The sequence below is a fragment of the Neoarius graeffei genome, chromosome 19 (genome assembly GCF_027579695.1).
Source record: "Neoarius graeffei isolate fNeoGra1 chromosome 19, fNeoGra1.pri, whole genome shotgun sequence".
NCBI classification, from domain to species: Eukaryota; Metazoa; Chordata; class Actinopteri; order Siluriformes; family Ariidae; genus Neoarius; species Neoarius graeffei.
In genome coordinates this window covers 32,556,005-32,571,100 of record NC_083587.1, presented here as the reverse complement: position 1 = coordinate 32,571,100, position 15,096 = coordinate 32,556,005, and the positions used below count along the sequence as shown (strand labels likewise).

The following is a 15,096-nucleotide window of genomic DNA, read 5'->3' as shown; positions in this document are numbered from 1 at the left end:
AAAGATGGGTTAAATGCAGAGGATGAATTTCACTGTGCTTGAAGTGTGCATGTGACAAATAAAGGTTTCTTCTTCTTCTTCTAAAAAAGAAAAAAACATATATATATATATATATATATATATATATATATATATATATATATATATATATATATATATATATACACAGTGGTGCTTGAAAGTTTGTGAACCCTTTAGAATTTTCTATATTTCTGCATAAATATGACCTAAAACTTCATCAGATTTTCACACAAGTCCTAAAAGTAGATAAAGAGAACCCAGTTAAACAAATGAGACAAAATTATTATACTTGGTAATTTATTTATTGAAGAAAATGATCCAATATTACACATCTGTGATGGCAAAAGTATGTGAACCTCTAGGATTAGCAGTTAATTTGAAGGTGAAATTAGAGTCAGGTGTTTTCATCAATCAATGGGATGACAATCAAGTGTGAGTGGGCACCCTGTTTTATTTAAAGAACAGGGATCTCTCAAAGTCTGATCCTCACAACACATGTTTGTGGAAGTGTATCATGACACAAAACAAAGGAGATTTCTGAGGACCTCAGAAAAAACATTGTTGATGCTCATCAGGCTGGAAAAGGTTATAAAACCATCTCTAAAGAGTTTGGACTCCCCCACTCCACAGTCAGACAGATTGGGTACAAATTCAAGACCATTGTTACCCTCCCCAGGAGCGGTCAACCAACAAAGATCACTCCAAGAGCAAGACGTGTAATAGTTGGCGAGGTCACAAAAGACCCCAGGGTAACTTCTAAGCAACCGAAGGCCTCTCTCACATTGGCTAATGTTAATGTTCATGAGTCCACCATCAGGAGAACACTGGACAACAATGGTGTGCATGGCAGGGTTGCAAAGGAGAAAGCCACTGCTCTCCAAAAAGAACATTGCTGCTCATCTGCAGTTTGCTAAAGATCATGTGAACAAGTCAGAAGGCTATTGGAAAAATGTTTTGTGGACGGATGTGACCAAAATAGAACTTTTTGGTTTAAATGAGAAGCGTTATGTTTGGAGAAAGGAAAACACTGCATTCCAGCATAAGAACCTTATCCCATCTGTGAAACATGGTGGTGGTAGTATCATGGTTTGGGCCTGTTTTGCTGCATCTGGGCCAGGATGGCTTGCCATCATTGATGGAACAATGAACTCTGAATTATACCAGCAAATTCTAAAGGAAAATGTCAGGACATCTGTCCATGAACTGAATCTCAAGAGAAGGTGGGTCATGCAGCAAGACAATGGCCCTAAGCACACAAGTCGTTCTACCAAAGAATGGTTAAAGAAAAATAAAGTTAAAGTTTTGGAATGGCCAAGTCAAAGTCCTGACCTTAATCCAATCGAAATGTTGTGGAGGACCTGAAGCGAGCAGTTCATGTGAGGAAACCCACCAACATCCCAGAGTTGAAGCTGTTCTGTATGGAGGAATGGGCTAAAATTCCTCCAAGCCAGTGTGCATGACTGATCAACGGTTACTGGAAACATTTAGTTGTAATTATTGCTGCACAAGGGGGTCACACTAGATACTGAAAGCAAAGGTTCACATACTTTTGCCAAACACAGATATGTAATCTCATCTCATTATCTCTAGCTGCTTTATCCTTCTATCCTTTGCAGGCAAGCCGGAGCCTATCCCAGCTGACTACAGGCGAAAGGCGGGGTACACCCTGGACAAGTCGCCAGGTCATCACAGGGCTGACACATAAACACAGACAACCATTCACACTCACACTCACAGTCAATTTAGAGTCACCAGTTAACCTAACCTGCATGTCTTTGGACTGTAGGGGAAACTGGAGCACCCGGAGGAAACCCACGTGGACACGGGGAGAGCATCCAAACTCCGCACAGAAAGGCCCTCGCCAGCCACGGGGCTCAAACCTGGACCTTCTTGCTGTGAGGCAACAGCGCTAACCACTACACCACCGTGCCGCCCAGATATGTAATATTGGATAATTTTCCTAAATAAATAAATGACCAAGTATAATATTTTTGTCACATTTGTTTAACTGGGTTCTCTTTATCTACTTTTAGGACTTGTGTGAAAATCTGATGATGTTTTAGGCCATATTTATGCAGAAATATAGAAAATTCTAAAGGGTTCACAAACTTTCAAGCACCACTGTGTATATAACCTTGTTAACATTCTTGTGGGTGAATGAACACAAATCCCCTCAGTAATGCTCCAAAAGCCAATGAAAAGCCTTCCCAGAAGAGTGGAGATTGAATATAACAGAAAATCTGGAATGAGATGGTCATGTGCCCACAAATTTTGGGCCATATCCAGTGTCTTGCAAAAGTATTCATCCCCCTTGGTGTTTGTCCTGTTTTGTTGAATTACAAGCTGGATTTAAAATAGATTAGATTAGATTAGATTAGATTAGATAAAACTTTATTGATCCCTTTGGGAGGGTTCCCTCAGGGAAATTAAAATTCCAGCAGCATCATTACAGGATAAACAGAGAATAGAAAAAAAACTTCTAGATAAATTAAATTAAGTATTTACATATACAAATATAAAAAAGAATAAGATATGGGAAAAGAAGAAAGAAAAAGAAAAAAAAAAGTCCAGCAAGAGAGGTATTGCACATTATATTGCACATTTATATTGCACATTGTCCAGTATTGCTTTTTGTCAGGCTAGGCTAGGCTACTGCGCCTTCCCATCCTCTGTCCTCCTGTTACCCTTCCTTCCCCCCAGAGAGGAGTTGTACAGTTTGATGGCGTGAGGGACAAAGGAGTTTTTAAGTCTGTTAGTCCTGCACTTGGGAAGGAGCATTCTCTCACTGAACAGGCTCCTCTGTTTGCTGATGACGGTGTGCAGAGGGTGACTGGCATCATCCATGATGTTCAGTAGTTTGTCCGTAGTCCTCTTCTCTGCCACCGTCACCAGAGAGTCCAGCTTCATGCCGACCACAGAGCCGGCCCACCTGATCAGTTTGTCCAGCCTGGATGTGTCCTTCTTGGATGTGCTGGCCCCCTAGCACACCACGGTGTAAAACAGGACACTGGTGTAGGTATCATGCCGCCATCTTGTGTCAGAACTACAATTCCCAGGCAACTTCCGCGTGACCTACGTCACGCGTGGGCGGGATCATCTACGTCAGTCCGCCATGCGCGTATAAGTCCAGGTGGAAGCTCCGCCATTTTGTCTCTCGCGTCCGGTTTTCAAGGGACCTAGATGCACAAAAGAGATGCTCTCCACCAAAAAGACGTCTTCTTTCTTGCAAGATCCATCACTCAGCGCGATTTTCTTTCTTACCCTTGGCAAAGGTAAACTCTAGAGTCGCGCGGTCTTTAAACTCAACCTGCGTTACAACCGGTTTACTTGTATTAGAAGTGACGTCACGACTGCAGCCCAGGCAGTTAAAAGTTAAGAAGCGATTGAATCCTTTTTAACTCAAAAGCGCTGTGCATCTTATTCTGATCAGAGACTTTTCCTCACGAACGCTGAGGTTCGGACCAAGAATCCTCTGCTTTCCACGGGAACCACCTAAGTGCTCCGCTGGACCCGAAAGTTTTCTACACCTCCATCATGAGCGGCTCACGTGCTCCCACAGCGAGGCCCGAAACTACACCGGCGAATAGTTCTTCATATCTTGCTAAAGGCAGGATTAAGTAAGATTTTGGCATTTGGGCATAATTAGGATAGTCTTAGGAATTTGCTTTTATTGAAATAGTGTGAATTTAAACCCAGGTTTATCTGTTACACTGTTAGACACGCAGCGTGTTGATTTATTTTGGTTCTATGTTCTCTCGGCGGCACGGTGGTGTAGTGGTTAGCGCTGTCGCCTCACAGCAAGAAGGTCCTGGGTTCGAGCCCCGGGGCCGGCGAGGGCCTTTCTGTGTGGAGTTTGCATGTTCTCCCCGTGTCCGCGTGGGTTTCCTCCGGGTGCTCCGGTTTCCCCCACAGTCCAAAGACATGCAGGTTAGGTTAACTGGTGACTCTAAATTGACCGTAGGTGTGAATGTGAGTGTGAATGGTTGTCTGTGTCTATGTGTCAGCCCTGTGATGACCTGGCGACTTGTCCAGGGTGTACCCCGCCTTTCGCCCGTAGTCAGCTGGGATAGGCTCCAGCTTGCCTGCGACCCTGTAGAAGGATAAAGCGGCTAGAGATAATGAGATGAGATGAGATGTTCTCTCAATTGTTTAATAGGTAGGCTGCGCATGCTCCTTTCTGACTAACACTTTAAATTTCCTTATCATACATTTTGACCTTATCAAGGTTTCAGTGAGTTTGGTAATGTTATGAGTGTGGAATCTTTTTGTTACTGAGAAAACACGTGCTCAACAGGCCTGACCAGGCCTGATACACTTTAGACAGCTTCCCTTTGTCTTTAGCAACACGTGCTCAGTAGGCCTCACCAGGCCTAACAAACACACTTTAGCTAGGCCATAGGGCCTTTCACAAACACACACTAGCAACACAAGGCTAATCTAGGCCTCCACCACGTGTAGTTAGCTACACGAGGCTAAACACATGGTCAAGTCCTTCTCTCTCTCACACACACACACAAGCACACATGAGCAACAGAGCTAATCCTTTGTTCTATTTAGATAACATTCCTTTGTTTTAGCTAGCAACAAGCTAGGCCATACACACACACACCACACATGTATATACACACCTGACTGCTTGTATATATTGATTTATTATTTTATCTTTGTTATAATAAATTCATTTATTAAACAAACTGTGTTTATTTGTGTGAACGATATATGAAGTCCCCAATCTCTCGAAGAATTCAAAAAGGTGCATATAAGTTATGTAATATGGTAAGTGATCGTAATAATTTGGAAATATACCATAATTTAGCTGTTTGGTAATTTATTATTAAGCACCAGGATTAATGGTATGATTCACTAAATGATTCACTAAACGATTCATTGAACGATTCACTAAATGAGACTGATTCTATGGTATGATTCAATTCAAATGAGTCAAAGTAAACAATTCAATGGGATTGATTCATTTTAATTATTGACATTCAAAATTTAATGAGACTGACTTAATGAGATTGATCACTTAATTTCAATAATTAACTGATTGCACCCACACTGGCGACCACGGACTGATAGAACATCCACAGGAGTTTCCTGCAGATGTTAAAGGACCGCAGCCTCCTCAGGAAGTACAGCCTGCTCTGTCCCTTCCTGTACAAGTGGTTGGTGTTACAAGTCCAATCCAGCTTGCTGTCCAGCCACAGCCCGAGGTACTTGTAGGAATCCACAGCCTCCACCTCGACTCCCTCAATCAGAACTGATTGTGACCTTGGTCTGGACCTCCCAAAGTCAATGACCAGCTCCTTGGTCTTCGAGGTGTTGAGCTGCAGATGGTTCCTGTTGCACCAGACAACAAAGTCCCTCACCAGGCTCCTATACTCCTCCTCTCTGTCATCCCTAATACACCCCACAATGGCTGTGTCATCGACGAACTTCTGAATGTGACACAGCTCCGAGTTGTAGCAGAAGTCTGCGGTGTGCAGGGTGAAGAGAAGAGGGGCCAGCACCGTGCCCTGGGGTGCTCCAGTGCTGCTAATCACAGTGTCAGATGTGATGTCCTTCAGCCTGACGTACTGCGGCCTGTCAGTGAGGTAGCTGGAGATCCAGGTGACCAGGTAGGGGTCCACTCGCATCCTGTTCAGTTTGTCCTGAAGCATAAGGGGCTGGATGGTGTTGAAGGCACTTGAGAAGTCCAGGAAGAGAATCCTCACTGTGCCATTTCCCTTATCCAGATGCGAGTGAGCTCGGTGTAGCAGGTAGAGGATGGCGTCTTCCACACCAACACCTGCCCGGTACGCAAATTGCAGACAGTCCTGGGCATGTTGCACCTGGGGTCTGAGGAAGCTGAGGAAGAGCTGCTTCAACGTCTTCATCAGATGTGAAGTGAGTGCCACCGGTCGGAAGTCGTTCAGATCGCTGGGCTGGTTCTTCTTGAGAACTGGAATGATGCATGATGTCTTCCAGAGGGTGGGACTGTTGGGGCGTTAGCACCATTTGATTTACACAACATGCCTACCACTTTGAAGGTGAAAAAATATTGTGACACAAACAATAAGATGAAAAATAAATAAATCTGGAGTGTGTGTAGGTATTAACCCCCCCCCCCCCAAAAAAAAAGGCAATACTTTGTAGAGCCACCTTTTGCTGCAATTACAGCTGTAAGTCTCTTGGGGTATGTCTTTATTAGCTTAGCACATCTAGCCACTGGGATTTTTGCCCATGCCTCAAGGCAAAACTGCTCCAACTCCTTCAAGTTAGATGGGTTGTGTTGGTGTACAACACTCTTCATGTTATGCCACAGATTCTCAATTGGATTGAGGTCTGGGCTTTAACTAGGCTATTCCAAGACATTTAAATGTTTCCCTTTAAACCACTCCAGTGTAGTTTTAGCAGTATGTTTTGGGTCATTGTCCTGCTGGAACGTGAACCTTCATCCCAGTGTCAAACCTCTAACCGACTCAAACAGGTTTTCCTTCAGAATTGCCCTGTATTTAGTGACATCCAGCTGTCGTTCAACCCTGACCAGCTTTCCTGTCCCTGCAGATGAAAAACATCCCCACAGCACGATGCTGCCACCACCATGCTTCACTGTAGGAATAGTGTTCTCAGGGTGTTGGGTTTGTGCCACATGTGGCATTTCCCATGATGCCCAGAAAGTTCAATTTTACTCTCACCTGACCAGTGACTCTTCTTCCATAAGTTCGGGGAGTCTGCCACATGCTGCTGTGCAAACTCCAAATGTGTTTTCTTATTTTTTTCTTTAAGCAATTACTTTTTTCTGGCCACTTTTCCATAAAGCCCCACTCTGTGGAATGTACTGCTTAAAGTGGTCCTATGGACAGATACTCCCATCTCTGCTGTGGATCTTTGCAACTCCTTCAGTGTTATCTTTGATGTCTTTGTTGAATCTCTGATTAACGCCCTCCTTGCCCAGTCTGTGAGTTTTGGTGGGCAGTCTTCTCTTGTCAGGTTTGTAGTGGTGCCATATTCTTTCCATTTTGCTATAATGGATTTAATGGTGCTCCCTGGAATATTCAAAGTTTGGGATCTTTTTTATAATCCAACCCTGATCTATACTTCTCCATAACTTTGTCTCTGACCTGTTTGGAGTGTTCCTTGGTTTTCATGTTGCTTGCTTAGTAGTGTTGCAGAGTCAGGGTCCTTCCAGAACAGGTTGAGTTACTGTATACAGACATCATGTGACAGATCATGTGACACTTTGATTGCACACAGGTGGATCTTAATCAACGAATTATGTGACTTATGAAGTGAATTGGTTGGACCAGCTCTTATTTAGGGGTTTAATTTAGGGGGTGAATACCTCTGCACACTCCAGATTACTTTCTTTTTAAATCTTAATTATTGTTTGTGTCACAAAAAAAACCCCAATTTGCAATGTTAATGTGATAGGCATGTTGTGTAAATCAAATGGTGCTGACCTTCCAAAAATCCATTTCAATTCCATCTTGTAATGTAACAAAACAGGACAAACACCAAGGGGGATGAATCCTTTTGCAAGACACACACACACACACATACACACACACACACACACACACACACACAATATATATATAATTTAAAAACTAAAATAGTTTGATTGAAGAAATGCTTTGTAAATGAATATCATATCATAATATCATGTTTTTGTGTCATCTGGATCAAGTGTAGTAAGAGTCCGTTAATATAAATAACAGCATAATTTGGTACACTCATCACAGCTTCTCTAAGAATAAATGTATATAAATAAATGGAAATGGAAATCAGTTTGGATAATTTGGACAGAAAGGCTTAAACAGGGGTTCCTTCTATTGATTTCATTTATTATACTTTTGGTGAAAATAGACTATTAATAGGCTTAAATCCTAACTTCCAGTTAGAAAGTGGAATGGAAAACACACTGCTGTAGGCTTTTACACCAAACCTTTGAAAGGATTCCCTCAGAGGGAAAATGAAGAACCAAAGTGTAAATGAAAGGGCAGAATTTTTAACTGAGGCAGAACTGGGTTAATTTCATACTAAGGCTTAGAATAAGGTTAGCTTTAGAAATAGATTCCAAGAAAAAAAAAATGGTTTCAGAAGTGGTTCAGAAATATATTGAGACACAATTCACATGCACAATTTTGATATGAGTCCTTAATACACTCACCGGCCATTTTAATAGGAACTTGTGCTTGATTTTAAGATTCCTGTTCTTGGTTGGCAGGAGTGGAACCCAATGTGTTCTTCTGCTGTTGCATGCTGAGATGCTTTTCTGCTCACCATGGTTGTAAAGAGTTGCTATGAGTTACTATATCCTTCCTGGCAGCTCGAACCAATCTGGCCATTTTCCTCTGACCTCTCTTATCAACAAGGTGTTTCCATCCTCAGAACTGTCACTCTCTCAATGTTTTTTTTATTTTTTGTACCATTCTGTGTAAACTCTAGAGACTGCTGTGTGTGAAAACCCCAGGAGATCAGCAGTTTCTGAAATACTCAAACCAGTCCATCTGACACCAACACCCATGCAACAGTGAAAGTCACAGAGATCACAATTTTTTTCATTCTGATGTTTGAAGTGAACATTAACTGAAGCTCTTGATTTGAATCTGTATGATTTTATGCACTATGCTGCTGTCAAGGACGCATCATCTGGTGCACGAGAAATGAATAAATATATACGGTATATGATGATGAGGGGCGGCATGGTGGTGTAGTGGTTAGCACTGTCACCTCATAGCAAGAAGGTCCTGGGTTCGAACCCAGTAACTGATGACAGCCTTTCTGTGTGGAGTTTGCATGTTCTCCCCGTGTCTGCGTGGGTTTCCTCCGGGTGCTCCGGTTTCCTCCACAGTCCAAAGACATGCAGGTTAGGCTAATTGGTGGCTCTAAATTGACCATGAGTGTGAATGATTGTTTATCTCTATGTGTCAGCCCTGTGATGATCTGGCGACTTGTACAGGGTGTACCCTGCCTCTCACCCATAGTCAGCTGGGATAGGCTCCAGCTTGCCTGCAACCCTGTACAGGATAAGCGGCTACAGATAATGGATGATGATTCACTATAGTAATCTGGTCTGTTTTACATCAGAAATAGTTGGTATAGGATTAATTAACGTAACATCACAGGTAGCTGAATGCACTTGGAGCAAAGCACTAAGTACCCTGCTCTGTTTCTATGAACAGATCAACAACCATGATTGGCTAAATTCCCACTAACTGACCTAGAGTAGAGACTGTTATGCAACTCAAGGACCTCAATTTTTACAACCTTAATTATATACAATGACACTAGAGTCAAGAGGAAACACTTACCTCTGATTTCCCTCGACTGAAACAGGCACCTTTGGTGAACTCGTCGCAATGCCACTCTGCCTCCTGGAGAGGAAAACACATGATATATAATACACTAAAACCAACACATCTGTAACAAAAATACACTACAAACACAGCATTGGTGACTACCCAGGATGCATTTGGGTTCATAATGATAGTATTTATTAATTAAATTCATCTTACAATGTACAGCATTACAGAAATCCTGATGGACATTTAGATCCCAAATGAGAAAGCAAGACACAGCAATTGTGAGGAAAAACTCCCAGAGGTGACATGAGGAAGAAACTTTGAGATTAACTTTTAAGAGGAACATTCTGTCTCCTGTAGAAATAAAACACTGAATGCCCAAGTCTCATTTGGCTACATTATGATAATGGACACCTACTATCTAGAACACAAATGGAGCTCAGTGTTATTCTAAATCACTGCAGATGGTTATCGATTGATGGAGCATTAATGAACTTGATGAGAGGGCAAATTTCAAGTGCTAATGCTAACATTAAGCAAAAAGCTTTTCAGGTCAGCTGTAGTGAGCAAGACGGATGTTACTAACATTTTATAAAAATTACTACTAAATAAACAGTGTTCTCAATCCTGAAGGAACCGTCTGGGTAAAAACAAAAGTTGATTAAATAAACCCCCAGAGAGAGCAGAGCTAAACTTTCCATTTCTTTGAAGGAAAAAAAATGCACAATTCTTTTTTTGACATCTACATCATCTTATTTCCCTTGATTATTGCCCTTGAGCAAGGTACCTAACCCGCAACTACTCCCCAGACTGCTCTTGGTTTATTGTACATCGCTCTGGATAAGAGTGTCTGCTAAATGCCATTAAAGGGGAACTGAAGGCTAATTTTTTTATTATCAAAATTCTATTTATCTCATTTTATTAAATATAGGAATGCAGTTTTGATCGCTATTTTGTCACTGCTAAAGCAAGTTATGAGTGTTTGAAATATGCTCTGTAATATATCAGTCCATATGTCAAAGCAATGGCCGTAAACGGGATTCGTTGAGACCCATGCGAGACATCGTAGGACGGAAGTAAAACGTACAGCGGACATCAAAGTGACCAACATCTGCCAACGTTGTCAAAAGACACGCGCGCCCTCTTTCGAATGCTGATGTAATCAAGCCGGAAGTTTTGTTTGTTTTGATAGCAATCAGGAAAGTTTGAAAAGAGTAGGCAGTAATCGTCATTTAAACTTGTTTTTGTGCAATATTTCGTTTGGAAAACAGTTTTCAAGATGGCAGCACTGACATCTGGCTGACATTTCACGTTTTGAAGTCTCGCACAAGTCTCGTGAAGATCGCGCGGATAAGTGACACCTGCCGTGGACCAAACAAACTACATTCAACATGGCTAAAAACTGAATAGGCTGATAAGTGTAATATTTAATTGCAATTAGATGCCAATACAAGTCACGATATAAGGTTACTAAAACTGAAAATGTCATCGAAAAACATGTTAATTAAAAAATAAAGCAAGTTTAAAAATGACTTCAGTTCTCCTTTAATGTAATGTAATATTGTGACTAATAATGACTTTCCGATAACTTTCAGCTCAGCCATTTTAAAGTAACAGAGATCTGAGCAAATGAGAAGAATCCATACACTGAAAGTACCAGGAAACTGTTCTTGCACAATAATTATGCATTTGTATACAGCCAAGATAAAAAAAGACACTGATAAATAAAGCTGTGCGGTTTATATATTCATCTCCCATTGCATTCAGGAAGCACAATAATCACATGCTTCTCAGTTGCAGTGCATTCTGGGAAATGTAGTTGAAAATCCCTTCACATTTTATTCTTTTTTAGTATAAATATGGAGGTGATTATCAGAAATTGTACGCATGATTGGTCGAGAAATTCAGATTATTTCTCAATAATCACCTTGAGTAACTCGGCAAAATGGCGGCCAATCACTTTATCACAGAAAATGCTGTTCCTAAAAGCACTAAAGATGCTATGAAGTTTGCTTTAAAACTATTCAGAGGTAAGGTGGAATTGTGATTTAGTTTATCTATTTCAAAACAAAGTATTTTAGGTGACTCGCATAGATAAGTGACTCAGGTCTGCAATGTGATTTTATTACATTTGCATGCCACTTTTGAAGTTTGAAAAATTATTTTTAATAATTTTTTTTTAAAATAATCACCTGTGTATTTATACTCAAACAATTCTTCGCCTTAAGCTCAGTGAATATCGGCGAATAATAACCTCAACTTCATCTTGGTTATTATTCACCAATATCCACTGCACCTTCGGCGAATAATTGTTAAATATTATGTAATCAAGGAGGAATGACTGCATCTCTTATAACTCTCAGTTCAGCCGTGATGTCTGTGGCGTGATGACACTGAACCAATCTGTAGTTCCTTGACAACCCCCCCCCCAAAACCCTCTACTATTTTTCAGAGAGTATTGTTTCTCATAAATCTGTGAATTATTCCTTGCAAAATAATGACTTTACAATCTCACAGAATATCTCATCTCATTATCTCTAGCCGCTTTATCCTGTTCTACAGGGTCGCAGGCAAGCTGGAGCCTATCCCAGCTGACTACGGGCGAAAGGCGGGGTACACCCTGGACAAGTCGCCAGGTCATCACAGGGCTGACACATAGACACAGACAACCATTCACACTCACATTCACACCTACGGTCAATTTAGAGTCACCAGTTAACCTAACCGCATGTCTTTGAACTGTGGGGGAAACCAGAGCACCCGGAGGAAACCCACGCGGACACAGGGAGAACATGCAAACTCCGCACAGAAAGGCCCTCGCCGGCCACGGGGCTCGAACCCGGACCTTCTTGCTGTGAGGTGACAGTGCTAACCACTACACCACCGTGCCGCCCCTTCCGTAATTATTTTCATTTTTAAACCCACAATAACCCTAATATGCCATTGTACATAAACAAACACAAAACTGTGTCTATTTTTTTTAAATCAAGAACAACAACACCACCAGCAGTCGCAATCAAAATACATAGAATATTAACTAGTTTCTGGGGCTGATTTCTTTCTAGCCCAGACTGTAGATTACCTCAGCTAATTGTGTTGACAATTCAGTTATTACATGAAGTGTAATACATTGAGATTTTGGAGCAACATTTGCTGCCTTCAAGACAACATCTTTTCCAGGGATATTTCAACAAAACAATGCAAAACCACATTCTGCCCACATTACAAAGGCATGGCTGTGGAAGAAGAGGGTTCCTGTCCCCTCTGTCCCCAATACAGAATGTGTGGCGAATTTTACAACAAAAAGTATGACAATGATGACCCCGTATTGTTGCACACTTTAAGATCTGTTTGCAGGGAGAATGGGACAAAATAACACCTGAAACACTTCATCACTTGGTGTCTTCAGTCCCTCAACATCTTTTAAGTGTTGTGAGAAGGAATGGCAACATCATAAAGTGGTAAATGCTCTACTGTCTGAACTTTATTTGAAGAGAATCAAAACTGAAATGTGTTCATTAAATAAATAAATAAAACCAACAATAAAATTCATGAGGTAAAACATCAAATAAATTCAAAATGTGTTGTTGTGTTGTTTTGAATGAAATACAGGTCAAAGATTATTCACAAATCATTGTTTTCAGTTTTCATTTCAATTTCAACATATCATCCCAATTTTTTCTGATTTGGGGTGGTACATTAGTATGCCTGTGGTAATGTATTTGAAAGAACTCAACACATTATCATCTCTACAGATCTGAAAACAGTGTATGACTGCTGAGCTGTCGACTAAAACACAGGAGGAGTCAGTATGTGAGATTAGTGGCATTTTTTTCTGAGGAGGAAAAAGCAGAGGGACAGGAAACTTGTGCAGATATCTTCCTTCTATCTCCATTTGATTTCATTGCTGTCTCAGAACTATAGAGATAATAAGGGTGTCTCTTTTTATATTTTCTTTCCTATTGGCCGATATTTTCTGACTGGTGTGAACACTAAATGGTGAGTTCGTCATGTTACTGTGCAGGACTGAATGGTTGATGTTTGCTGTGAGCAGTTGAAAGAATCAACCTCTGCCTGAAAGCATTCACTTCATTTTGAGTGTTTTACAGTTTGCAGTACAGATAAGATTTTGCTCCTCCTCTCCTCTGAACTATAAATCACTCCAAATGAGAGTCAGAATTAGAGAACGTATATATATATATATATATATATATATATATATATATATATATATATATATATATATATATATATATATATATATATATAATGCGTGTGTGTGTGTGTATATATATATATATATATATATATATATATGAGTGATTCCACACTTATGGGTACTGAAATGGGGACATGAACTTATTCACCTAAAACCATTTCTTTTTTTACCATCAGGTCACAAAACATGTAATCTTTAATGAATGATATGTTAAAAGATAACTTTAATTTTCTGAGATGTAATAAAAACATTTATATGCCAAAGTCAAGCCTATGAGTTCCAAAATGATGTCTATTACATTACTTCTGTTACGATTGTCCATCTCGCGTCTGTTACAAATTAATTACAATCTAGCTATATACCATGTTAATCTTATTGAAAGAATGTGTATGTTTATTCTACTACACATGTTTATTAATTATATTTGCTAAAACATCACCTTCCTATGTTTCAAAAAGTAATTCTACATTGTTAAAATTGAGAATATATATGTCCACAACACTTCTGTTACGTTCTGACTTTGGCATATAAATATGTTTTTATTACATCTCAGAAAATTAAAGTTATCTTTTAACATATCATTCATTAAAGATTACATGTTTTGTGACCTGATGGTAAAAAAAGAAATGGTTTTAGGTGAATTTTTAAAAATAAGTTCATGTCCCCATTTCAGTACCCATAAGCGTGGAATCACTCATATATATATATATATATATATATATATATATATATATATATATATATATATATATATATATATATATATGGGGTAGTTAGCACACCAGTGTTAAATAATTAACCAGCAATGCTGTACAGTGGTGCTTGAAAGTTTGTGAACACTTTAGAATTTTCTATATTTCTGCGTACGGTAAATATGACCTAAAACATTATCAGATTTTCACATAAGTCCTAAAGGTAGATAACGAGAACCCAGTTAAACAAATGAGACAAAAATATTATACTTGGTCGTTTATTTATTGAGGAAAATGATCCAATATTACGTATCTGAGAGTGGCAAAAGTATGTGAACCTTTGCTTTCAGTATCTGGTATGACCCCCTTGTGCAGCAATATCTGCAACTAAACATTTCCGGTAACTGTTGATCAGTCCTGCACACCGGCTTGGAGGAATTTTAACCCATTCCTCTGTACAGAACAGCTTCAACTCTGGGATGTTGGTGGGTTTCCTCACATGAACTGCTCGCTTCAGGTCCTTCCACAACATTTCGATTGGATTAAGGTCAGGACTTTGACTTGGCCATTCCAAAACATTAACTTTAACCATTCTTTGGTAGAACGACTTGTGTGCTATAATCGTTGTCTTGCTGCATGACCCACCTTCTCTTGAGATTCAGTTCATGGGTGGATGTCCTGACATTTTCCTTTAGAATTTGCTGGTATAATTCAGAATTCATTTTTCCATCAATGATGGCAAGCCGCTTCTGATTTAAATCAAAAAGTTCTATTTTGGTCTCATCCATCCACAAAACATTTTTCCAATAGCCTTCTGGCTTGTTCACATGATCTTTAGCAAACTGGAGACGAGCAGCAATGTTCTTTTTGGAGAACA

At 40.1% G+C, this 15,096-nt stretch overlaps 1 protein-coding gene across 1 annotated transcript in view; it reads right to left on the bottom strand.

Moving 5' to 3' along the window:
- Window positions 1-15,096, bottom strand: part of sema5a (sema domain, seven thrombospondin repeats (type 1 and type 1-like), transmembrane domain (TM) and short cytoplasmic domain, (semaphorin) 5A) — a 535,180-nt gene that overhangs the window by 274,724 nt on the left and 245,360 nt on the right. Inside the window, exon 5 of the mRNA XM_060899996.1 lies at window positions 9,318-9,380. Within this exon, the coding sequence (XP_060755979.1) occupies window positions 9,318-9,380 (63 nt within the window). The remainder of the gene's footprint in view (window positions 1-9,317; window positions 9,381-15,096) is intronic.